This window comes from Chelonia mydas, chromosome 3, assembly GCF_015237465.2.
Source record: "Chelonia mydas isolate rCheMyd1 chromosome 3, rCheMyd1.pri.v2, whole genome shotgun sequence".
Classification (NCBI taxonomy): domain Eukaryota; kingdom Metazoa; phylum Chordata; order Testudines; family Cheloniidae; genus Chelonia; species Chelonia mydas.
In genome coordinates this window covers 300,823-323,799 of record NC_057851.1, presented here as the reverse complement: position 1 = coordinate 323,799, position 22,977 = coordinate 300,823, and the positions used below count along the sequence as shown (strand labels likewise).

Genomic DNA, 22,977 nt, shown 5'->3' with positions numbered 1-22,977 from the left:
CTTAAATAAGCCCATCTGATGAGTGGAGGAGGAAGGGCCGGAGGGTTGCAGTGGAGGGGCTCTCTGTCCCAGGCTAAATGCGCACAGTTGGACTAGCATATTTAGAGGCTGTGGGAGCCATTCTAGCACTGGGGCCCAGTCCCGCTCTGCCCTGGGGAGACTCTGCATCCTGTGTGCATTGCCTTTCAGCTGGCAGGGTATGAGGCAACCCTGCCCATCAGTGAGAAGTCGAACCCCATCACCAGGGAGCTGGATAAGGCTGACCCTGTGCAGATTGTCCAGCTTCTGAAGGAATGTGATGCAGAGATATTCCAGGAGGAGGACGAAGCTCTGCTTAACTATACGGTAAGTTCTCTGCCTTGCCTGCCTGTGTGTTGAGACCCCCTCGCCATAGCCACATTGGTTGTAGAGCTGTGGGAGAGTCTAGGGAAGTGGTAGGCCTGGCGTTGAGTCCTGGAGGTGCTGAGATTTGTGATAGTTTTCCCTTTGTGTTGGAGGGCATTGAAAAGCCATCAGGCTGGCCCCTGAGAAGGCTCTATCTCTTGCTCCCACTGGCCTTGCCCTCATCACCGAGAGCTTGTTGATTGTGAGGGAAGAGATAACACATGAGGGAACCCCAGTTCAGTCATTCAGAGCCCAGCAGACCAGTCAGGCCCTCACCCTGAACCCTGTATTCAGATGATGTTAATAGTCTGCCTTTTCATACTATTTCTGGTGTGTGTGTATATATGGATGGGTGGGGCAGTAAACCCGCAGAGCCCTGAGCTTTGGAGTGAGGGGGTTACCTCATAGGCCACTGAGCCACCCCATGGAGTATGGGCCCCACTGGGGTGAGTAACCCCACAGAGCCCTGACCTCTCCCTCACGATCTATGGGCTGGTTGGGAGATAACATCACAAAGCCCTAATCCTCTCACTTTCTTCTCAGAGACTGTACAGTGAGTCAGTGCTGAAGACCATGATTGACATTATCAATAAAGTGCAGGAAGTCCTGAAGGTACATTGTAGTGCAGTGCACTGTGGGGCAGTGGGTGGGGTGTGGTATGGCACACTGCAGTATGGTGCAGTGAAATGTGGTGTGATACAGTATGGTAGGACGTGCTTGTGATGCAGTATGGTGCAGTTTGGCATGAAGCAATGCAGTAGGATGTGGTATGGTGAAATGCAGTGTAGTGTGGCATGATATGGTGAAGTGCAATGTGGTTGCTATGAGGTGAGGTGCAGTGCAGTGGAATGAGCTAAAGTGTGGTGCAATGAGGTGAGACATAGCGTGTTATGGAGCAGCATGGTACAGTGAGGTGAGGTGTGCAGCTAGATGCAGTGTGGTATGGAGCAACACGATACAGAGCGGTGAGGTGCAGTGCGGTGTGTTGCAGCATGGTACACTGTGGTGAGGTGCAGCACGATACAGTACAGGAATGGAGCTCTGAAAGGTACTGTACCCTTTGGACATCGTACAGGAGACGCTCAATCAGCCCTCTTTGCTGTGCTTAGTGGCATCATCAGCATGTCTGGGGAGCCATGGCTCAGTGGTTCTTGGAGTTCCACACTGGAGAGGACCAGGCCTGCCCCATCCTGGGTTCCCTCCCTCTTGCAGAGCCAGGAGAGCTGGGGACAGACCAGCCTTGGGCCGTATCAGGGCCACGGCATGATAAAGGAAGAGGTGTCTCACCACAGTGAATGTGCTGCCATCACAGAGCCCGCTCCCTATTCCTAAAGGACGTGCTGGAGAGGCAGCAGGGTCTGGGGGCTCTTACCCCAGATTCTGGAGTCCATGTGCTCCCACAGCAGCCAGCTGATGGGATCCCTCAAGGCAGGCATCTGGGCCTGTGGTCCAGGCCAGGTCTGAGACTCCCGGAGCAGGCAGCCATGTTCTGCACAAGTTGCAGCTTCGAGTGAGCGTGTTGCAGAGTGCGGCTGGGAGGGGGCCAAGGCCCAGGTCTCACAGGGAAGGCTGATGTGAAAGGGAAAAACACTCCTGGTCTAAGAGCCACTGGGGATCCTGAATGTTGTTATCAAAGGCTGCCACAGTCCTCAGTGCAAGCGACCGTGGCCTCTGTCTGCTCTGAGCAGCTGTGGGACTCCTGCCTCTGGCTGGGGAGATGGACCCAGCTCCGCAGGACAGTCACCTGTCTCCATTGGTTCTGCAGGACCCAGACAACACCCTTATCGTGCTGAGCGGCGGGGGCACCTCGGGCAGGCTGGCCTTCCTTATTGCCGTGAGTTGCTCCTGCTTCCTCCTCATCTCCACAGTGTGCTGGTGCAGAATCCCAGCCCTGGGGAACACCCGGGATATGCTCAGCACACCCCATCCTCCCAATGATGCACACCAACCCCCTAAGGACACAGCCTACTTGGAGGTACTCAGCCCCCTACATCCTCCAGCAACGCCCCTGGCTACCCAGGGCAGCTCAGCCTCCCTGACCCCACCCCAGAGGGGCTCAGCATCCCTCTCCATTTCCCAAGCACACTGTGCCCCCATGGTCTCCTAGTGAAGCACATCCCTCTTGGGATCCCTGGAGATGTTCAACCCCCCAGCCGCACTGGCCTCAGTGGAGACACTCAGCCCCCTCACCTCCCCAGCTCCCACAAAGATGCTCAGGTTCTCCCGGACCCATCAAGACACTTAGCTCTCCCCGGCCCCTCAGCTGTCCTGCAGGTGCCCAGCACACCCCAGGCCTTGAACCATGAGGGGAGAGAACAGAGTGCCATGGGCTGCATGGGTGGAGCATAGGATGGCTTGAGGGTGCAGGGTGCTGTAAGCAGCACAGGGGCGCCCCAGGGAGCCATGGCAGCAGGCAGAAAGGGTGCAATGGGTTGCAATCACAAATTGCCATGAACTCTCTGGGTCAGTTCTGGCTGCCTGGGATGGGGTGGGTGCGGGTGCTCCTCTTGGGTTCGATTTCCCACTTATAATCCCTGTTTCTGCTTGTGTTATGGGGCCAGCCCCAAGCCCCTGGCAGAAATAACCGTGCACTGGAGCTCATGCCTGGACTGGAAACCTTGGGGCGAGGACCAGTAGTTTCCTGTTAGAGGTGGGCTCTACAGGGCAGATACAGCGGTGCTGGCTTAGGGGGCCTCCTATTGTGTATGTCACTGGGGAAAGGGGTCTGCTGCTGCCTCTGGCTTTGTCTTCTCTTCACAGTATGTTGTAGCTCCCTGGCCTGCACAGGCTGGGTGGTTCCTAGGATGGTTAATTTATAGACAGGTTGCTGGGGTGCATGGCCTGCCTGTTTTTGTGCCTCTCTCCTCTCTCTCTCTTCCCAGGTTTCCTTTAACAAGCTGCTGAAGGGTCTAGGTCAGCTGCCCCGTTACACATACATCATTGCTGGGGGAGACAGGTAAGGGGGAGAGCACGTGTTTGCACTCAGCCTGGCTGAGCAGATAATGGCCTTTGCTTCCGGCTGTGGCTCTGACTGTCTCCCAGCCAGACACTGACATTTGTCCCATCTGAGACCCTAGTGGGTAGCATCTTTCCTCCCCCACTGCCTGGCCGAGCAGGGGATGGCAGAGAGTGCTCCACTGCACCGTTTATAGACCTGTACTGTATGTGTGGGGTCAAGCGCATGTGGGTCTCTGGTTAGCAGTTGTCAATAGGGAATGATAATCTAATGGGGGTGTTTCTAATGGAATTCACTGGTACTGGGCCTGATGCTATTCAACCCTTTAATCAATGATCTGGAATTAAATATAAACTCATGGATGACACACAGATTGTCAAAGTAAACAACGAAGAGGACAGGGCATCATACAGAGCGAGGTGGATCAATTGGTAAGCTGGCCGATTGAAACAAAATGTGGTTTAATATTGCCAAATGCCTACAGCTAGAAACGAGGACTGCAGGCCATGCCTATAGAAAGGAGACAGCATCCTGGAAAGCAGTGACTCTGCAAAGATTATGGGGTCCCACTGGACAAGCAGCTGAAGAGGAGTGTGATAGTCTGGCCAAAAGGGTGAATGCAGTTATTTGATGTATAAGCAGGGGAGAAGTGAGCAGGAGCAGGGAGATGATTTCACCTCTGTATATGACATTGGTGAGACTGATACTGGTATACTGTATCCAGTTTTGGTATCCACAGTTTAAAAGGATGTTGGAAAATTTGAGAGGGTGCAGAGAAGAGCCACAAAAATTATTCAAGGGTTGGAAAAATTCACTTACAGTGAGAGACTTACGGAGCTCAATCAGTTTAGTTCAAGGGTGGGCAAACTACGGCCTGTGGGCTGGATCCGGCCTGTGAGCCATTTTAAGCCAGCCTGCGAGCCGCACCACGTAGCTCAGCTCCGCTCCAGTGCTCTGTCTGGGGCACAGGGTAGTGGGCCGGACCATGCAGCTCAGCCCTGCTCCAGCACTCCAGCCGGGGCACTGGGTCAGGGCTGCACCACACGGCTCGGCCGCGCTCTGGTGCTCCAGACGGGGTGCTGCGTCGGAGGCCACACCAACAGCTGGGCCCCGCTCTGGTGCTCTGGCCGGGGCTACACTGCACCATGCGGCTTGGCCCCGCTCCGGCCTGTGCGCTGGGTCAAGGGCCACACCACGCAGCTCAGACCCGCTCCAGTGCTCCGGCCAGGGCACAGATTCAGGGCCGCACTACGCGGCTCAGCCCCACTCCGGCCGGGGCACAGGGTTGGGGCCGCACTACGCAGCTCAGGCCTGCTCCGGTGCTCCAGCCAGGGCACAAGGACGGGGGCTGCACCACGCAGCTCCCAGAAACCACGGCATGGCCTCACTTTGGCTCCTACGCCCTCCAATGGGAGCTGCAGGGGCAGTGCCTGAGGATGGGGCAGTGTGCAGAGCCACCTGGCCGCACCTCCGTGTAGGAGCCAGAGAAGGCACATGCCACTGCTTCCGGGAGCCACTTGAGATAAGCGCTGCTCAGAGCCTGTACCCCCTGAGCCTCTCACCGGGCCCCAACCCCCTGCCCCAGCCCTGATCCCCCTCTCACTCTCCAAATCCCTCGATCCCTGCCTGGAGCACCCTCCTACACCTCAAACTCCTCATCCTCATCCCCAGCCCGACCCCAGAGCCCACACCCCCTACCGCACCTCAACCCCAATTTTGTGAGCATTCATGGCCCGCAGTACAATTTCTATTCACTGATGTGGCCCTCGGGCCAAAAAGTTTGTCCACCCTTGGTTTAGTTAGTCAAAAAGATCAAAAGCTGATTGATTCCAGTGTCTAAGTACCTTCACAGGGAGCAAATACTGTGTACTAAAGAGCTCTTCAATCTGGTGGAGAAAAGTAGAACAAGAACCAATGGCTGGAAGATAAAGCCAGACAAATTCCAATTAGAAATAAGGCACAGGTGATTAACCATTGTAACAAACTACCAGTAGAAATGATGGATTCAGCATCTCTTGATATCTTCAGCTCAAGCCTAGCTGCCTTTCTGGAAGATGCTTTAGTCAAAACACAAATTACTGGGCTCAGTCCAAGGGTAGCTGGGTGGAATTATTAACACATTGGCTGCGTTCTACAGGACATCAGACTACATGAGATAATGACGCTGGTCACTTTTGACATTAACCTCTATGAATCTATGCAACCAAGCCAGCTGGAGCTCACTCAGATAGGACTGAGCTGAGGCTGGTGCACAGGAGGAGGTCTTGCTCCCACTCTGAGGTTCAGTGAAGAGGGGCTTTTAGCTATCAGGTGGCAAATGGAGCCAGAAATCCCTTTTTCCCCCTGTGTTGCAGCTGGTTAACCCGGAGGCCACAAGCATCAGCTCACTGCCCATTTCTCCCAGGTGCAGGATGTGGCTGCAGTGAGCCTGGTGCTTGTGGCCTCCAGATTAACCAGCTGCAACATGTGTGCTGCACTGCACCGGGGGCAGCCCAGGCCACTTGGGCTAGAGTGACGGGGCCCATTTAGGGTCACAGGCTGCTTAGATTTCCTGTGTCCTGCCAGCTGCAGGCTGTGGAGTCTACATGTCCTGCATCCTGAGTGCATGGGGGACAGTTCTCCCTGTGCATCAGCCCTGAGAAGGGGAGCATGAGCCTGCGGGTTCCTGTGATCTGAGTGTGTGTGTTTTGGTTGTATCTGTGAGTAACTGAACAAGGTTGTTTCCTCATGTAGATCCCTAGTGGTGTCTCAGGAGGGACTGGAGGACTGCGCCCTGCTGGGGATCGAGGAGCTGAGCAAGGTGAGGTCTGGAGATGGGGAAGGAGACAGACTGAAACAATACTTCAGCTGTGACCCAGAGGACCCAGTCTTGGCGGTTTCATGCACCAAGTCTCTCTGGGAAGGCAGGAAGAGGATTGCCAGGGGAGGGCATACTGTGGATTTCCAGGAGACAGCGGGCCTAAGCCCCGCACATAGCTAAGGCCCTCCTCCTTAGCCGTTGGGATGGGCCAGGGAACTGGGGCCACAGCTGAACACTGGGGACAACAAACAAAAAAACAGGGATGGGAGTAAAGGTCACAGGGTGAAAATCAGGCAGTGCCCACTGCTCCCCAAAGGCATTCAAGGGGGCAGCGAGGCAGGGCACAGCAGAGGAAGGGCCAGAGCAGCTCTGGCTTCCTCTCTCTCAACTCCGCCTGGGCAGGGTCTCCCTCTTTCCCACTGCTCATGCAGGGAGAGGAGGGGGCAGCAAAGTACAAGGTCACCTTGCCCACTCATCCCAGTGCCGGGGCAGCCCCTCTCCCCACCCCAGCGCAGTGCCAGGGCAGCCCCTCCTCTCACCCGCACCATACTGAGTTTTCCCATTTTCTCCCCAGGTCTGTGAGGGGAAGAAAAAAGTAGTTTTCATTGGAATTTCATGTGGTTTTTCTGTAAGTATCCAATGGATATTTGCAAATTTGCTGGGAGCAGAGTGGATGCCTGGTACAGTCAATGTTAGGAGGGGAAACAGAGTGGGTCCCTTTCATTGTCAGGGTGGGTGGGTGCAGAGTGGGTGCCTGCCATTGTCATGGTGCGGGTGCAGAGTGGGTGCCTGGTATAGTCGGGGTGGGGGGGGGTGCAGAGTGGATGATCACAGAAGGGGGTGATGAAGTGGGTACCTGCCATAATCAAGGTTTGGGAGGGGAGTGGGTGCCTGCCATGGTAGGGTGGCTTACTGGGTGTGGTACAACCAGTGCTCAGCATGGGGGACAGTTAGGGTGGGGATTGCAACTTGTCTTGGTTTGTACCCTTGGTTGGTCCCCTTTATGGTAGCAGGCAGGGCGGACTCTGATCTGTGCTCAGCCTGGGGAGAGTAGTTAGGCGTCTCACTGACTCTGTTTGCTACAGGCCCCTTTTGTGGCAGGACAGCTGGACTTTTGCATGAATAACCTGGACATCTTCCTGCCAGTCCTGGTGGGATTCAACCCCGTCAGCATGGCCAGGTAACAGCCAGCATGAGAGCAGGGAAGGGGCACCGTGGGCTCAGTCGCTCCACCTGCCCTAGACAAGGGCCTACACCAGGCCCTAATGCTGGCATCTCCAGCCCAGAGCTTGAGTGCATCTCCAGCGAGAACCAGATCATGCTGAGGTGGAACCTGCCAGTCAGCCTCCCACGTTGTCTCACCCAGTTCCCTGAAAATCTATGCGGCCCCCTGGAGCAGGGTGGGAAGCCCCTGGCAGGGCTGAGGGCCCGGCCCTCTCATGGGGATGTCAGGCCTGGGGTTGGATGGGGAAGCCCCTGGCAGGGCTGAGGGCCCGGCCCTCTCATGAGGATGTCAGGCCTGGGGTTGGAGGGGGAAGCCCCTGGCAGGGCTGAGGGCCCGGCCCTCTCATGGGGATGTCAGGCCTGGGGTTGGATGGGGAAGCCCCTGGCAGGGCTGAGGGCCTGGGGTTGGAGGGGGAAGCCCCTGGCAGGGCTGAGGGCCCGGCCCTCTCATGGGGATGTCAGGCCTGGGGTTGGATGGGGAAGTCCCTGGCAGGGCTGAGGGCCCGGCCCTCTCACGGGGATGTCAGGCCTGGGGTTGGATGGGGAAGCCCCTGGCAGAGCTGAGGGCCCGGCCCTCTCACGGGGATGTCAGGCCTGGGGTTGGAGGGGGAAGCCCCTGGCAGGGCTCAGGGCCCGGCCCTCTCATGGGAATGTCAGGCCTGGGGTTGGATGGGGAAGCCCCTGGCAGGGCTGAGGGCCCGGCCCTCTCACAGGGATGTCACGCCTCAGGTTGGAGGGGGAAGCCCCTGGCAGGGCTCAGGGCCCGGCCCTCTCATGGGAATGTCAGGCCTGGGGTTGGATGGGGAAGCCCCTGGCAGGGCTGAGGGCTGGGCCCTCTCATGGGGATGTCAGGCCTGGGGTTGGATGGGGAAGCCCCTGGCAGGGCTGAGGGCCCGGCCCTCTCACAGGGATGTCAGGCCTGGGGTTGGAGGGGGAAGCCCCTGGCAGGGCTCAGGGCCCGGCCCTCTCATGGGAATGTCAGGCCTGGGGTTGGATGGGGAAGCCCCAGGGCAGGGCTGAGGGCTGGGCCCTCTCATGGGGATGTCAGGCCTGGGGTTGGATGGGGAAGCCCCTGGGCAGGGCTGAGGGCTGGGCCCTCTCATGGGGACGTCAGGCCTGGGGTTGAATGGGGAAGCCCCTGGCAGAGCTGAGGGCCCGGCCCTCTCACGGGGATGTCAGGCCTGGGGTTGGATGGGGAAGCCCCTGGCAGGGCTGAGGGCTGGGCCCTCTCACGGGGATGTCAGGCCTGGGGTTGGATGGGGAAGCCGCTGGCAGAGCTGAGGGCCTGGGGTTGGATGGGGAAGCTCCTGGCAGGGCTGAGGGCCCGGCCCTCTCACGGGGATGTCAGGCCTGGGGTTGGATGGGGAAGCCCCTGGCAGGGCTGAGGGCCCGGCCCTCCCACGGAGATGTCAGGCCTGGGGTTGGAGGGGGAAGCCCCTGGCAGGGCTGAGGGCCCGGCCCTCTCATGGGGATGTCAGGCCTGGGGTTGGATGGGGAAGTCCCTGGCAGGGCTGAGGGCCCGGCCCTCTCACGGGGATGTCAGGCCTGGGGTTGGATGGGGAAGCCCCAGGGCAGGGCTGAGGGCCAGGCCCTCTCATGGGGATGTCAGGCCTGGGGTTGGAGGGGGAAGCCCCTGGCAGAGCTGAGGGCCTGGGGTTGGAGGGGGAAGCCCCTGGCAGGGCTGAGGGCCTGGCCCTCCCACGGCGATGTCAGGCCTGGGGTTGGAGGGGGAAGCCCCTGGCAGAGCTGAGGGCCCGGCCCTCTCATGGGGATGTCAGGCCTGGGGTTGGATGGGGAAGCCCCTGGCAGAGCTGAGGGCCTGGGGTTGGAGGGGGAAGCCCCTGGCAGGGCTGAGGGCCCGGCCCTCCCACGGAGATGTCAGGCCTGGGGTTGGAGGGGGAAGCCCCTGGCAGAGCTGAGGGCCCGGCCCTCTCACGGGGATGTCAGGCCTGGGGTTGGATGGGGAAGCCCCTGGCAGAGCTGAGGGCCCGGCCCTCTCACAGGGATGTCAGGCCTGGGGTTGGATGGGGAAGCCCCAGGGCAGGGCTGAGGGCCCAGCCCTCTCACGGGGATGTCAGGCCTGGGGTTGGATGGGGAAGCCCCTGGCAGAGCTGAGGGCCCGGCCCTCTCACGGGGATGTCAGGCCTGGGGTTGGATGGGGAAGCCCCAAGGCAGGGCTGAGGGCTGGGCCCTCTCTTGGGGATTTCAGGCCTGGGATAGGATGGGGAATCCCCAGTGCCTGGGTCAGGCCCAGGCCTGCTCGTGGGGATGTTAGTTTCTGAGGCAGGGTGAGGTCCTTGTCCCAGGCCTGTTTGCAGTAGGTCTCTCCTGCAGGAATGATAAGATCGAGGGCTGGCACTCTACCTTCCGCCAGGTGGCTGAGCGGATGCAGAAGCTGCAGGAGTCGCACAAAGCCTTTATCCTCAATCCTGCTGTGGGGGTAGGTGACAGGTTCTACCCGGTTTTTGGATCTTCTCCAGAATGCTGCCTGGAAATCCTCTTTGGGTTGGGCTCCTCCTCAGAGAAGGGCTGTCCCTAACGTTCAGCAAAGAGTTCTGATGAGACAGGGCCAGCAGGATCAGTTACAGAAGACTGGGGAGAAAGGGGCTGGGACTGAGAGAGAGCTCTGCAGATCCCTGGGGTAGAGGGCCAAGGCCTCTGCGATCAGAGCAGCCCAGCTCCTGCTCGGAGTCGACCTGTGGGGGTCTGGATCTAATACAGGTGAGTGCTGCATCTGAACAGGCTCCAGGACTGGGGTTACACCTCACCCCATTGCCATGGGAATAGCACAGGACCAGAAGCTCAGGCAGGAGGGAGCTCCTGCTGCTAATGGGGATCTGTAGGCCTCCAGCATTTATTTGTTCCCCCTCTCATGCACAAAAGGCGCTTGGGGCTTTTGGGATCCCTGCACAGGACCATAGTCAGGTGACAACAGGAACAGCCGGATGAGATGAGGCAGGCCAGGGCAGAAAGTGGGGTGAGCCAGGCCAATGGGAGCACTGCTGGCGCTGGGAGGCAGCTCTGCCTTTCAGCATTACTCTTGTGATCTGTGTCTGTGCAGCAGGCAGGATGGGGACGGGAGCTAGAGCTGTGTATTGCAGTCACAGTAGGAGTTGAAGGGATTTGGCACTGTAACGGGGCCCTCCCCATCCCTGTCCTCAGATGCCCCAGAAACTTCTCGGAATCTCTTGGTTGAGTGGCAACTTTGTGTGGTTTCTTTACATTCCCGCCACCAATCCCAATACAATCCCAGGCAGCAATATTATAGACAGGGCTTCTCACCCGTTAGCCCTTTCCCTAGCGCTGAGGAACAGAGGTCTGTGAACAGACTGGGCTCAGCTCCTCTCCCTCTCTCCCCCAGTACTGCCTGTCCTTTTTATACCCCTCAGCTAATGGACTAATTGGCTCATCCAGCCTCCCAGCCGGTTAGCTTACACATCCCCAGCAGTCTTTTGCAGGTGAGCTGACTGCGGCCCGGATTCCCAGTAGGGGCAAGCTCCCAGCACTCTGGTCACAGGTACTTGTTCCAGCTCCATGAGAAGTGCTGCCTGGAGGGACAGCTGTGATCTGCATGCAGAATGCACTGTGTCCCAGAAGCCCCAGCTCTGGGCTGGTCTCCCCAGTTGGACAAGCTGCCCATGAACATCTGCAGTGAGAGACTGAAACTCAGTGGTTTCTGGCCTCGGTTCAGTGTACCAGTATGTTCTAAGGAAAGCAAGGAGTGAGAGCAGCAGAATAAGGACAATGGATTTAAGAAAAGCCAATTTTAAGAACTTCAGATAACTGCTATGTAAGGTCCATGGAAAGAAAATCTAAGGGATAAAGGAGTTCAGGAGAACTGGCAGTTTCTCCAGGAGACCATATTAAAGGCACAATTGCAAACTTCCCATATCAAGGAAAGATAGGATGAATAATAAGAGGTCAGTATGGCTTCATCAGGAGCTCTTCAATGACCTGAAAACGAAAAAAGAATTCTACGTAAAAGGTCCGATTGCTAAGGAGGAGTACAAAAGAACGGCCTGGGCATGTAGGGACAAAAGCAGAAAGGCTAAGGCACAAAATGCGTCATACGTAGCAAGGGACATAAAGGCAATAAGCAGAGGCTTTTTAAATACATGAGGAACAAGAGACAGATGAAGGAAAATGTAGGTCCTCTCCTTAGCAGGGAAGGAGAGCTAATGACTGATGACATAAAGAAGGCTGAGGCATTTAATGCAAGATACTCAACACAATATTGTTGAGAACTCATGGAGGATGCGTGAGGTCCCAGTGGACTGGAGAAGGGCAAACCTAATACCAATCTTTAAAAAGAGGAACAAAGAGGATCCCAGGAATTATAGATCAGTCAGTCTAACTTCAATACCTGGAAAGATACTGGAACAAATTATTAAACAATCAGTTTGTAAGCACCTGGAGGATAATAGAATCATAGAATATCAGGGTTGGAAGGGACCTCAGGAGGTCATCTAGTCCAACCCCCTGCTCAAAGCAGGACCAAATCATCCCAGCCAGGGCTTTGTCAAGCCTGACCTTAAAAGCCTCAAAGGAAGGAGATTCCACAACCGCCCTAGGTAAGGCATTTCAGTGCTTCCGCACCCTCCCCGTGAAAAAGTTTTTCCTAATATCCAACTTAAACCTCCCCCACTGCAACTTGAGACCATTACTCCTTGTTCTGTCATCTGCTACCACTGAGAACAGTCGAGATCCATCCTCTTTGGAACCCCCTTTCAGGTAGTTGAAAGCAGCATTCAAATCTCCCCTCATTCTTCTCTTCCGCAGACTAAACAATCCCAGCTCTCTCAGCCTCTCCTCATAAGTCATGTGTTCCAGTCCCCTAATTATTTTTGTTGCCCACCTCTGGATGTTTTCCAATTTTTCCATATCCTTCTTGTAGTGTGGGGCCCAAAACTGGACACAGTACTCCAGATGAGGCCTCACCAATGTCAAATAGAAGGGAACGATCACGTCCCTCGATCTGCTGGCAGTGCCCCTACTTATACATCCCAAAATGCTGTTAGCCTTCTTGGCAACAAGGGCACACTGTTGACTCATATCCAGCTCCTCATGCACTGTAACCCCTAGGTCCTTTTCCGCAGAACTGCTGCCTAACCATTCGGTCCCCAGTCTGTAGCGGTGCATGAGATTCTTCCGTCCTAAGTGCAGGACTCTGCACTTGTCCTTGTTGAACCTCGTCAGATTTCTTTTGGCCCAAACCTCCAATTTGTCTAAGGCCCTCTATATCCTATCCCTACCCTCCAGCGTATCTACCATTCCTCCCAGTTTAGTGTCATCTGCAGACTTGCTGAGGGTGCAGTCCATGCCATCCTCCAGATTATTAATGAAGATATTGAACAAAACCGGCCCCGGGACCGACCCTTGGGGCACTCCACTTGATACCGGCTGCCAACTAGACATGGAGCCATTGATCACTACCCGTTGAGCCCAACGATCTAGCCAGCTTTCTATCCACCTTACAGTCCATTCATCCAGCCCATACTACTTTAAGTTGCTGGCAAGAATACTGTGGGAGTCCGTATCAAAAGCTTTTTCTAAAGTCAAGGAATAACACGTCCACTGCTTTCCTCTCATCCACAGAGCCAGTTATCTCGTCATAGAAGGCAGTTAGGTTAGTCAGGCATGACTTGCCCTTGGTGAATCCATGCCGACTGTTCCTGATCACTTTCCTCTCCTCTAAGTGCTTCAGAATTGATTCCTTGAGGACCTGCTCCATGATTTTTCCAGGGACTGAGGTGAAGCTGACTGGCCTGTAGTTCCCCGGATCATCCTCCTTCCCTTTTTTAAAGATGGGCACTACATTAGCCTTTTTCCAGTTCGGGACCTCCCCCGATCGCCATGAGTTTTCAAAGATAATGGCCAATGGCTCTGCAATCACATCCACCAACTCCTTTAGCACTCTCGGATGCAGCGCATCCGGCCCCATGGACTTGTGATTGTCCAGCTTTAGTCTTGAGAAAAGACGACTGAGGGGGACCTGATAGTCTTCAGATATGTTACGGGCTATTATAAAGAGGATGGTGATCCATTGTTCTTCACATCCATTGAGGACAGGACAAGAAGTAATTGGCTTCTATGCAGCAAGGGAGATTTTGGTTAGGTCTTAGGAAAAACTTTCTAACTATAAGGGTAGTTAAGTTCTGGAATATGTATCCAGGGGCAGTTGTGAAATCTCCATCACTGGAAGTTTTTCAGAACAGGTTGGACAAACACCTGTCAGGGATGGTCTATATGGTGTTCTTGGTCCTGCCTGAGGGCAGGGTCTTGACTTGATGACCACTCAGATCATTTCAAGCCATACATTTATATGATTCTAGGGAGTACCTGCCCGGGATGGGGCTGCTTGGAAGATAGTCTTTGATCCCACAGGATGGGGTGCACAGGGAGTGGGGTTTAATTTCCCAGTACACTCAGGATGGGGGCTTGGGGAGTGGGTTTGAGCCCCAGTGCCCATGTGTCATTCAGTTCTCTCTCTCCCACTGCCTCAGCCTGAAGGCATCAGTGGCTCCTCATGGATGAAGGGTGGGAGTGCCACCAAGATCCTGCTAGAGACATTGTTGCTGGGAGCACACAAGACAGTCTCCAAGGACACTGACATCTCAGAGAAGTAAGTCTCCGGTTACAGAGCTAGTAGGCTACACTAGGCAGGCAACCTCCCCCAAGTGCTGGAGTCCCCTGCTTGACTGGGTACCCAGCTGGCCTATTGTTATGGTCGGGGATTGGCTGGGAATATTGATGTCATGCTGGGACATTGGGAAAGGACCTCTGCACTTGACTGCTCCTGGTCAGACTGTGAATGGCATTGGGGCAGACAGGAGCTTGGCATGCACAGGTCCCATGAGTCCTCTCTATGTTCTTCCAATGTGTAGGTGCCTCCTGGAAATCCTGAGGACATATGAACGTGCTCACAAAGTCACCTATGCCCAGAGCAAAAAGATTGCTGCCTTGATGAAGCAAGCAGGCACCAGGTGAGGTGGGCAGGCATCTCCATTTCTGCTGGAGAAGTGGGGGCTGGGGATAGAAGGAAGGGGGAGAGGAAAGACGTGTAGGGTGCAGGACTACTCAGTGAACAGTGCGTGGGGGTGAGATGTGGTATATCAGATCCTCTGAGGCCCCCTGCTGGAGGCCTCATGGCCCTGGCACACCCTGCCCCCCAAAAAAGGCAGTAGAGAAGTCCTCCAAGCTACCTAGAGTGGGTGTGTAAGACACAGCCCAGCAGCCTAGTATAAGAAGAGCTGCAGGGCCAGAGGCAGTTCAGTTCCTTCTGGAGCTATAGGGGTGTGGATGGTGCATTCCTGGCTGGATGAGCTACAGAACCCCAGACAGGGCAGCGCTGCCAGAAGCCGGGGAGAACAAGAAGGAGCCCTGAGCTGCTTGCTGGGACTCCATTAGGACAAGACCCTGAGGTAAGGGTGAAGATGGCATGGGGCCACGGGGAAGTAGCTTGGGGAATTAGAGAATCCATACAATATAATTAAAGGGACACAGCAGATGGCTACACTCTACAGGGTCCCTTGGCTGGGACCCAGAGTAGTGGGTGGGCCCGGGTCTCCCCAACCCTGCATTAGCCACTGTGGGGGAAGTGGCCTGGGCGGTGAGACAGCCCAGAAGGGGAATTGAATTATAGTGGCCCAGCTGGAGAGCTGTAGCCAGGAAGCCCAAGAGGGCTAAGACATTGTCTCCAGGGAGGGAGCTCTGGGGCGCTGTTCTATCCCAGAGCAGGTACAATCAGAGAGAGCAGCACACACACTTGGCCAAGGGGATGCTCACGAGGGGTGAATGCATCCTGTTACAGGGGGGAAACAGCCAATTAATACCCAGTAACCCTCCGTGCTGTGCTCTGCCCTGACCCCGCAATAACCCCCTGTGCTGTGCTCTGCCCCTACCCTCTGAGCACCCTGAGTAACCCCTCTGTGCTGTCCTTTCCCCAGCTTGCAGAAGAAGGCCCGTGTGTACATGGTGGGCTGGCACACGCTGGGCATCATTGCCATCATGGATGGTGCCGAATGCATCCCAACGTTTGGGGCAGGTAAGGGAACTGGCTGTGTTGGAAAGAGCCCTGATGCCTCATGTAAAGGGTCCCTGTGATGTGAGAGAGGTGTCCAAGCTCCTTGCTCTGAGCTCCCCCTGCACCAGGCTTTTGATATATCATAGAGTCAGTTGCCTGACCACACTTTGGTTCATTATAAAATATATTCAAAAGACCAAATAACCAATATCAGTCAGGTTTATTGCTCTAAGCAAATAATAATATAGTGTCATCGTGCCTCTGTGGGTCACAAGTGAGATGCAGGACAAACTGGTGAGAAACAGGGCAGACATACCCCAAAACTGGTGGTTATTCTCCCATAAGATATACCAATCCAGTAATACAAGTAAACTTCTGTCTCACCACACTGGCTAACCAGAAGTCAGAAACGCAGTCTCCTTAAGTATCCCAGTCCTTGTTTCAACACCCAGACACTAGACTTAATGATGATTGGTTATTTAAAACCAGTTTAATCAACCAAAGGGTTTTTCTGATCCCAAAGAACCAGCCACACACCCAGGTCAATATATAACTCGGATCTTACCCAATAATCACGCTATTGCCAATCCTTTGGCAATAGCGTGATTATCTAATATCTAATAGTCTAATAATCCTTTAGATATTATATAGTATCTAATATCTAAAGGATTATTTATAAGAAAAAAAAAGAGGTGAAAGTTAAAATTGGTTAAAGGAATCAAATACATACAATAATGGCAAAGTTCTTGGATCAGGCTTGAAGCAGTGATGGAATAAACTGCTGGCTTGTTAAGTCTCTGGTTGCTTCCAAATGACTGGAAGGTCCTCAGTCCCTTGAAGTGGGTTCTAGCCCACGAAAGCTTATGTCCAAATAAATTTGTTAGCCTCTAAGGTGCCACAGGGACTCCTCGTTGTTTTTGCTGATGCAGACTAACACGGCTACCACTCAGAAACCTGTTAGTATAAGTCCATAGTCCAGAGATCAGAGCAGGAAAAAGGCAAAATGGAGATGTTTCCAGGGCCTTTTGTAGCTTCTGCCATGTGGAGGGAAAATCATTGTTCCAAGTAAAGCCCTCAGCACAGTTTGTGGGAAAAGTACAGGCACACAAGAGGGAGTTCATTACCACATAATCTAGTCACATGCCCTTGTATTCTTCAATGAGTCATAGCAGCCATTACCCTATTCTAGTTAGAACATCCTCAGGAAAGTCCATCAGTGGAGATAAGCTTCTTCCATGGCCCATTGTGTTAATTGATGGGCCATCAGCTTGAATAGTCCATTCACAATGTGCTGACTAGACTGGATGTAAACTACTGTGTGGGTATTACCATGGGAGCAAACACATTTGAAATACAAGTACAATAGTCAATATTTGTAACTTCAGAGACAAAAATGATACATGCAAACAAATAGGGTAATAACATTCAGTAAACCATAACTTTTCCATTGACACCTTACATGACATATTTTGTAAAAGATTTGTTGTAATTATATAACAGTGGTAGCAACAGCGTTCTACATGGTCCTATTTTAATCATACAACATCACATATAAGTACAGGAAAAAAGTTCAATCCGATACCAGTCTCCAGGAAGCTGTTGTGTGCAGTGTTGTTACGGTCACCTTGCACAGAAGGTGTGCTCCAAAAGTTACAACCCTAACGCCATTTTTATACTCTGTCTGTTTACAAGTAAAAGGTATTGTGTACATCATCTGAAATTAGATTTAACCAATCAGTTTACCACCTTGTGTTTCTGGTATCATGACGTATACCTTATCTTTGTTCTGAACACATGCATTTCAGGTACCAAGGGGCATGAAGGCACCTCCTATGTTTGTACCAGGGTAGACCATTCATGTATATTGTCCTTTCCCTTTGGGACATTCCAGTCTTAGCCTGTGAGCGTAACATCCTACCAGGTGCTATGGAAAGACACTCATATGTCCTGATCCTGACAGTTTTCCTTTCTACTTAAACCAAAGCTTATTTCAGCTAATGCAAAGTGTTATGGATACTTGACATCGGTGAACAGAATTGTGGGGCAAGTATAATACAGTCAGTTAACATAACTTCCCAACACTTATACTAACTATGCCTAACATAGCATGTATCGGCTACCACAGCTTCATGAACAATTGCCTAGGTTCTAGCTCTGAGACCCCTTGACCCCCAGCCCCCAGGGAGCCTGCCGAGAGACTCCTGCACTCAGCCTCCAAGGACCCAGCAAGGAGACCCAGCTTGGGGATATCTTGCCCCACAAAGGCCCTCTAAGCAGGATTCCCAGGGTCTGTGGGGCAAGGGTTCTCTGTTCTGGATCCCTGGGGACTGGAGGGCCAAGGGGTCTCTGAGCAGATACCTGGGGGCCAGGGGTCTCTCTGAGCAGGATACCTGCAGGTGGGATGCAAGAGTCTCTGAGCTGAATCCTGGGAGCTGGGGGTCAAAGGGTCTGCAAGCAGGACTCCCAAAGAATTGGGGGGAAGGGTTCTCTGAGTAGGCTTCCTGGGGGCTGGAGAGCAAGGGGTGCCCAAGCTGGATCCCCCGAGATCAGAGGGAAATTTCTCTCTTAGCTGGATCCTGGGGTCTCCAAGCTGGATCGCTGTAGGCTGGGGGGAAAAGGGGGTGTCTCAGCTGGATCCTGAGGGGCCGGGGGCAAGACATCCCCAAGTTGGATCCCTGGGGATCCTGCTCAGAGGCCGTTTGGCCACCAGGGATCCTGCTTGGAGATTCCTTGACCTCCAGCCTCTGGGATCCTGCAAAGAGACCCCTTGGCCCACAGCCCTGTTCCCTCTACCTCTGGGTCACCCACTTGCTTTCCTGTTGTTTTCCTACACAGACTACAATGATGTGCGGGGCTTCCTGATTGGGGATCACAGTGAGATGTTCAACAAGGAGGCAGATCTGATAATGCAGGTAGGAGCTGGGCTGCAGTATGGGTGACGAGCAAGGCCCTGGCTGTCAGGGTTACTCTAGGTGTGTTTTGGGTTCGTTGGAGCGGATTCTGCAGGAGATGAGATCCTGCTTGGCCTGGCGGGAGGGGGCTGGAGCGGTTGGGGAGTTCTAGCTGATTGTGAGCCCTCCCTTGGGTAGGTCCTGGGCGGGGAGTAAGTCCTGGGAGTAGTTCTGACCGTGAGTCCGGGGCTGGACTCGGCTGGGGTGGCTACCAGGCAGGGTCTGATCTGAGGTAGCTTATGGGTGTGGTGAACCTCATGGTCTGGGATGGGTGCTGGGTGGGGAGTGGGTACTAGCCTGGGGCGCATACTGTGGGGGCGTGGTGGACTCTGAGCGGGTGGTGATTCTTTGTGCCCATGCCTCTGGTTCCCAGAGCCTCCCAGGCTCATGGGCAGACAGGGACTGATACCCCTGTGCTCCCTGGTGTCAGCGAAGGGAGGAGAGTGCTGCTATGTCGGGAAGCAAAGGGGGAGTCCCCATTGTGGGGAAGGAGGCCCCAGGGTTACGGACTAGAGGTGGAGCCCAGATGTCAGGGAGGATGAGGGGCCTGGTCTCAGGGTGTGTGGGGAAGCTTGGCTGGAGAGGGATGCATGGGGTCCTGGTTTGGGGGAGGGCAGGTGGGAGGTCCCAGTGGCTGGGTGTGGAGGGGGGACCCTGATGTTATGGGGGGGCATGGGGCCTTGGTGTCAGGAAGATGGGGGGACCTGGAGTAGGGCAGGAGAGAGCCAGGGAAGTCCCAGTGTTGTGAAGGGGATGGGGTCTCCCATGTTTGGGAAGGGAGGAGAGGGCTCTAATGTTGGGAATGGAAGGTAACCCTAGTGTCTGGGAGAGAAGGAGGGGGCCCCAGTGAAGGGGTGGGTAGGGCGGCCCATGTGTCAGAGAGTGTAGCAGGAGCCCTGGCACCATGCTAAACAGGCTCCCTTTCTCTGGCAGGGCCCACAATTTGCCTTCTCTCAGGAGGACTTTGTGAAGACGATTCTTCCATCGCTGACAGAGCTCGATACTGTTCTCTTCGTCTTCACGCTGGATGGTGAGGAGTGGCTGGGAGCTGAGGGAAGGGGTCAGCACTAGTTGTCGGGGGGAGGAAAGGAAGGAGCTGTTGTTCCCCCTGCTGGGCACTACCCTCTGCTGAGTGATCATGTCAGCCTCTTGCTGTGATTTATCCCGCCTCACCTCTCCCTAGTATGCTGAACGATTGAAAAGATTGGGGTTGTTGTTACCTTGGAAAAAGACAGGTAAGAGGGGACAAGATAAAAAAAAATTATGAAAAGTATCTAAAACAATGCAGGGTCTAGAGACGGGAGATCAAGAGTATCTGTTCTCCCTGTCTCATAAGACAAGAATGAGGGGGAAGCTCACTGGGACTGAAAGGCAGCAAAGTAAAAACTGATCAAAGGAAATATTTTCCCACAAGGCACAGGGGGCTTATGGAACTCCCTGCCACATGACATAACAGACTAAGAGCCTGGCAGGATTCAGAGAGGGGTTAGATGTTCCTATGGGCATGAAGAATATCCAGAATTATCAGAGAAAATACAATACATATTTTTTAAACATGGGAGACCAGAATTGCACACAGTATTCCAGATGAGATCTCACCAGTGCCTTGTATAATGGTACTAACACTTCCCTGTCTCTACTGGAAATAGCTTGCCTGATGCATTCTAAGACTGCATTAGCTTTTTTCATGGCTGCATCACGCTGGCAGCTCTTAGGCATCCTGTGATCAACCAATACACCCAGGTCTTTCTCCTCCTCCATCACTTCCAACTGATACATCCCCAGCAAAAATTCTTGTTAGTCCCAAAAGGCATGACCTTGCACTTAATTAAATTTCATCCCATTTCTGTTACTCCAGTTTTCAAGTTCATCCAGATCTTCTTGTATGATAATCGTGTCCTCCTCCATATTGGCAATACCTCCCAACTTTGTGTTATCCACAAATTTTATTAGCACACTCCAACTTTTTGTGCTAAGGTCAGTAATAAAAAATGTTTGGTCCCAAAACCAATCCTTGAGGAACTCTACTCGTAACCTCCTTCCAGCCTGACAGTTCACCTTGCAGAATGACCCATTGTAGTCTCCCCTTTAACGAGTTCCTTATCCATCTTTCAAGTCTCAGATTAACCCCCATCTTATCCAATGTAACTAATAATGTCACTGCAGTCTAGATCTGTCATGGCAGAGCCAATCACACTGGGTCCTTTGCTGAGCTACAGGCAAACCAGGCCTGTTTGTGTTCTCTGATGTACCTCAGCAACAAGGCTTGGGAGGGAGTCCATGGACCTGTTACCCTCTTACCCTGGAGTTGTAGCAAAGAAAGTGAATGAGACAGAAGTAAGGTGAAAAGTATAGGCTGGGATGTGTATGTGTGTGTAAACATGTCTCTTGGATGTTGGTATGGTGATTTGGCTGATGTGCAAAGGACCCTTGACTCTGACTAGCTCTGGATCTTCCTGAATGACTGTCCAGAGCCTGGTTACCCCAGTCTTATGCTCCCCCTTGCTTTAAGATGACCTCACAGAGGTGGAGAAGCTTGTGGTTCAGGTGAAGGAGAAGACATCAAATGTCCAAGCACTTTCTCATGCCACTGTTGGGCAGTACCTTCCGGTGAGTAGAGAAGGCTCTTTGTCTCCATCCCAGGTGAGGGAACGGTCCTGTGGGAAATGGAGCTTGTGCTCATGTAGTTAGACTGTACCCTGGTGCACGCCTAGAGGGGGCAGGGTTGGGGTTGCCTTCATTCTAGAATTCCTTAATTCCTTAACTGCTGAGTGGGAAGGGAGTGAGTCTTACCCCACGGTGGCACTGGGTGCCCCTGGAGCTGCTCTAAGTTGCACCGAGGCCACACTGCCCCCAACCAGCCCTAAACCTCAAAGGTCAAAGAAAAACAAAAAATGCCATCTGCAGCCTATACTTATCAACAAGTTACGTTTCTATCTAATAAGGTATTTCTCACCCAATGGTTAGTTTGTCCAGCGCTTGTCCCCACTGACACAGTCCCCTTCCCTAATGGATACCTACTCGGGACAATCGTCTGCTCTTACAGTCTTACCCCAGGGGGCCCACTCTCCCCAGAACTCTCGGTTTGGCTTTGTAAATCTCCAGCCTGCATCTACTCCAGACAGCAAACACAGGCTGTCTGATGGGTGTTCATTGTTCTCCTGTTTGGGTCAGCTCTTAGACTGCCCTCCCTCGAGAGCTAGATTTCACTCCCAACAGATTTAGAACACAATGTCCTGTGTTAGCTAACTCTAAAATTGTTTCCCATAGAACATCTCATAATAACCAGGACAATCAGCTAGAGCTTAGCTTTTGTCAGACCAAACACAACTCCCTTCGGTATAATATTGAGAAAACGGTGGGACTCAGTATCCCTGCCAGGACGTGCTTGGGCACATCTGTCACAACAAGATTTCTGTTAGTATCTTTATCCCCACCAGGCCTCCCTCAAGAAGCTGTTTCCTTGCATCATGAGCATCATGTGGCCCATCCTGTTCCTTGAGTATGAGGGGAATTTTATCCAGGTAATGCATGACAAACCTGTTTGGATCCTGAGGTTGATTCCTAGCAGGGTGCCAACTGACTGGACTTTTGTGATTTCTGAGGTAAGTGAGGGGTGGCTGCAGGGCCATGGCTCGCCCTGTGGGGAGGCGGGCTGGCTGCTGCAGGGCTGTGGCTCTCCCGGCGGGGAGGCAGGCCGGCTGCTGCAGGGCCGTGGCTCCCTCTGGCTGGCAGTTTGTGGCTGCCTAGTTCACGGGGATCTGTTTTTCTGTATTTCACACAGAAGTTCCAGAGGGAGCTCAGCACCAAGTGGATCCTCAACACAGTCAGCACCGGGGCCCATGTCCTCAAGGGCAAAATTCTCCACAACTACATGGTGGACCTGAGAATCAGCAACTCCAAGCTCTTCTGGAGGGCAGTGTCCATCCTGCAGGTACTGAGGCCCAAGTCAATGGCCTAGCGAGGGAATAAGAAGGTAGCAGCATTACCAGTTATTACTTCAGAGTGTAGGGGGAGGCCCCAGTTGTGAGAAAGGCAGGAAGCAAGGTCAATAGCTAAGTGGGGCTGGGGGGGAGGAGGGAATCCTGGTGTGGCCCTTCTCTGGACATTGGCACTGCCCCCAGTGGGACCTTTTCAAGGCCAGGCACAGCACTACAGCCCAGTAGCCGACCCTCCCGTCCTCCACCTGCCCCATCCCCTGTACCATGGCTGGGAGCCTAATTCTGAGCATGAGAGAATCTCATCACCAAGATGCAGCCTTTGCAACAGTGCACCACAGTGTACTGCTAACCTGCTTTGTCCCATAGGTGGAAGTATATGGCCCACTATTTACATGGGGTAACTGGGGAGGAAGCCCAGCAGTATGAGCATGGTGAGCATGTACCAGGCCATTATAGAACATATGTTGGTACCCCTCAAGCCGTCTCCATGCTGTGCCGTGCTCTGAGGCAGCTTGTGAGAGACAGCCAGGATGTTGGCTGATGTCGCATGTTGCTGGAGCTTGGTGGTCCACTACTGTCTCAATTACTGGGCCTGGGAATGGGAGGTTGGAGACAGGACAGAAGTTGAAAAGGTCTCAAGGTTGCGTTTTGGCATTTCTCAGGGAGCTGGTAAGTGCTTCTCCCTGCCTACTCCGGTT

At 53.8% G+C, this 22,977-nt stretch overlaps 1 protein-coding gene across 1 annotated transcript in view; it reads left to right on the top strand.

The window, feature by feature from the left end:
- The window catches only part of GCKR (glucokinase regulator), a 41,858-nt gene that overhangs the window by 10,411 nt on the left and 8,470 nt on the right, over positions 1–22,977 (top strand). The window contains exons 2-17 of the mRNA XM_007057506.3: positions 190–345; positions 928–996; positions 2,150–2,218; positions 3,267–3,340; positions 6,074–6,140; positions 6,715–6,768; positions 7,226–7,320; positions 9,699–9,804; positions 13,868–13,986; positions 14,249–14,347; positions 15,311–15,408; positions 18,223–18,299; positions 19,272–19,368; positions 20,851–20,948; positions 21,779–21,862; positions 22,123–22,272. Of these exons, the coding sequence (XP_007057568.2) occupies positions 190–345; positions 928–996; positions 2,150–2,218; positions 3,267–3,340; positions 6,074–6,140; positions 6,715–6,768; positions 7,226–7,320; positions 9,699–9,804; positions 13,868–13,986; positions 14,249–14,347; positions 15,311–15,408; positions 18,223–18,299; positions 19,272–19,368; positions 20,851–20,948; positions 21,779–21,862; positions 22,123–22,272 (1,512 nt within the window). The remainder of the gene's footprint in view (positions 1–189; positions 346–927; positions 997–2,149; positions 2,219–3,266; positions 3,341–6,073; positions 6,141–6,714; positions 6,769–7,225; positions 7,321–9,698; positions 9,805–13,867; positions 13,987–14,248; positions 14,348–15,310; positions 15,409–18,222; positions 18,300–19,271; positions 19,369–20,850; positions 20,949–21,778; positions 21,863–22,122; positions 22,273–22,977) is intronic.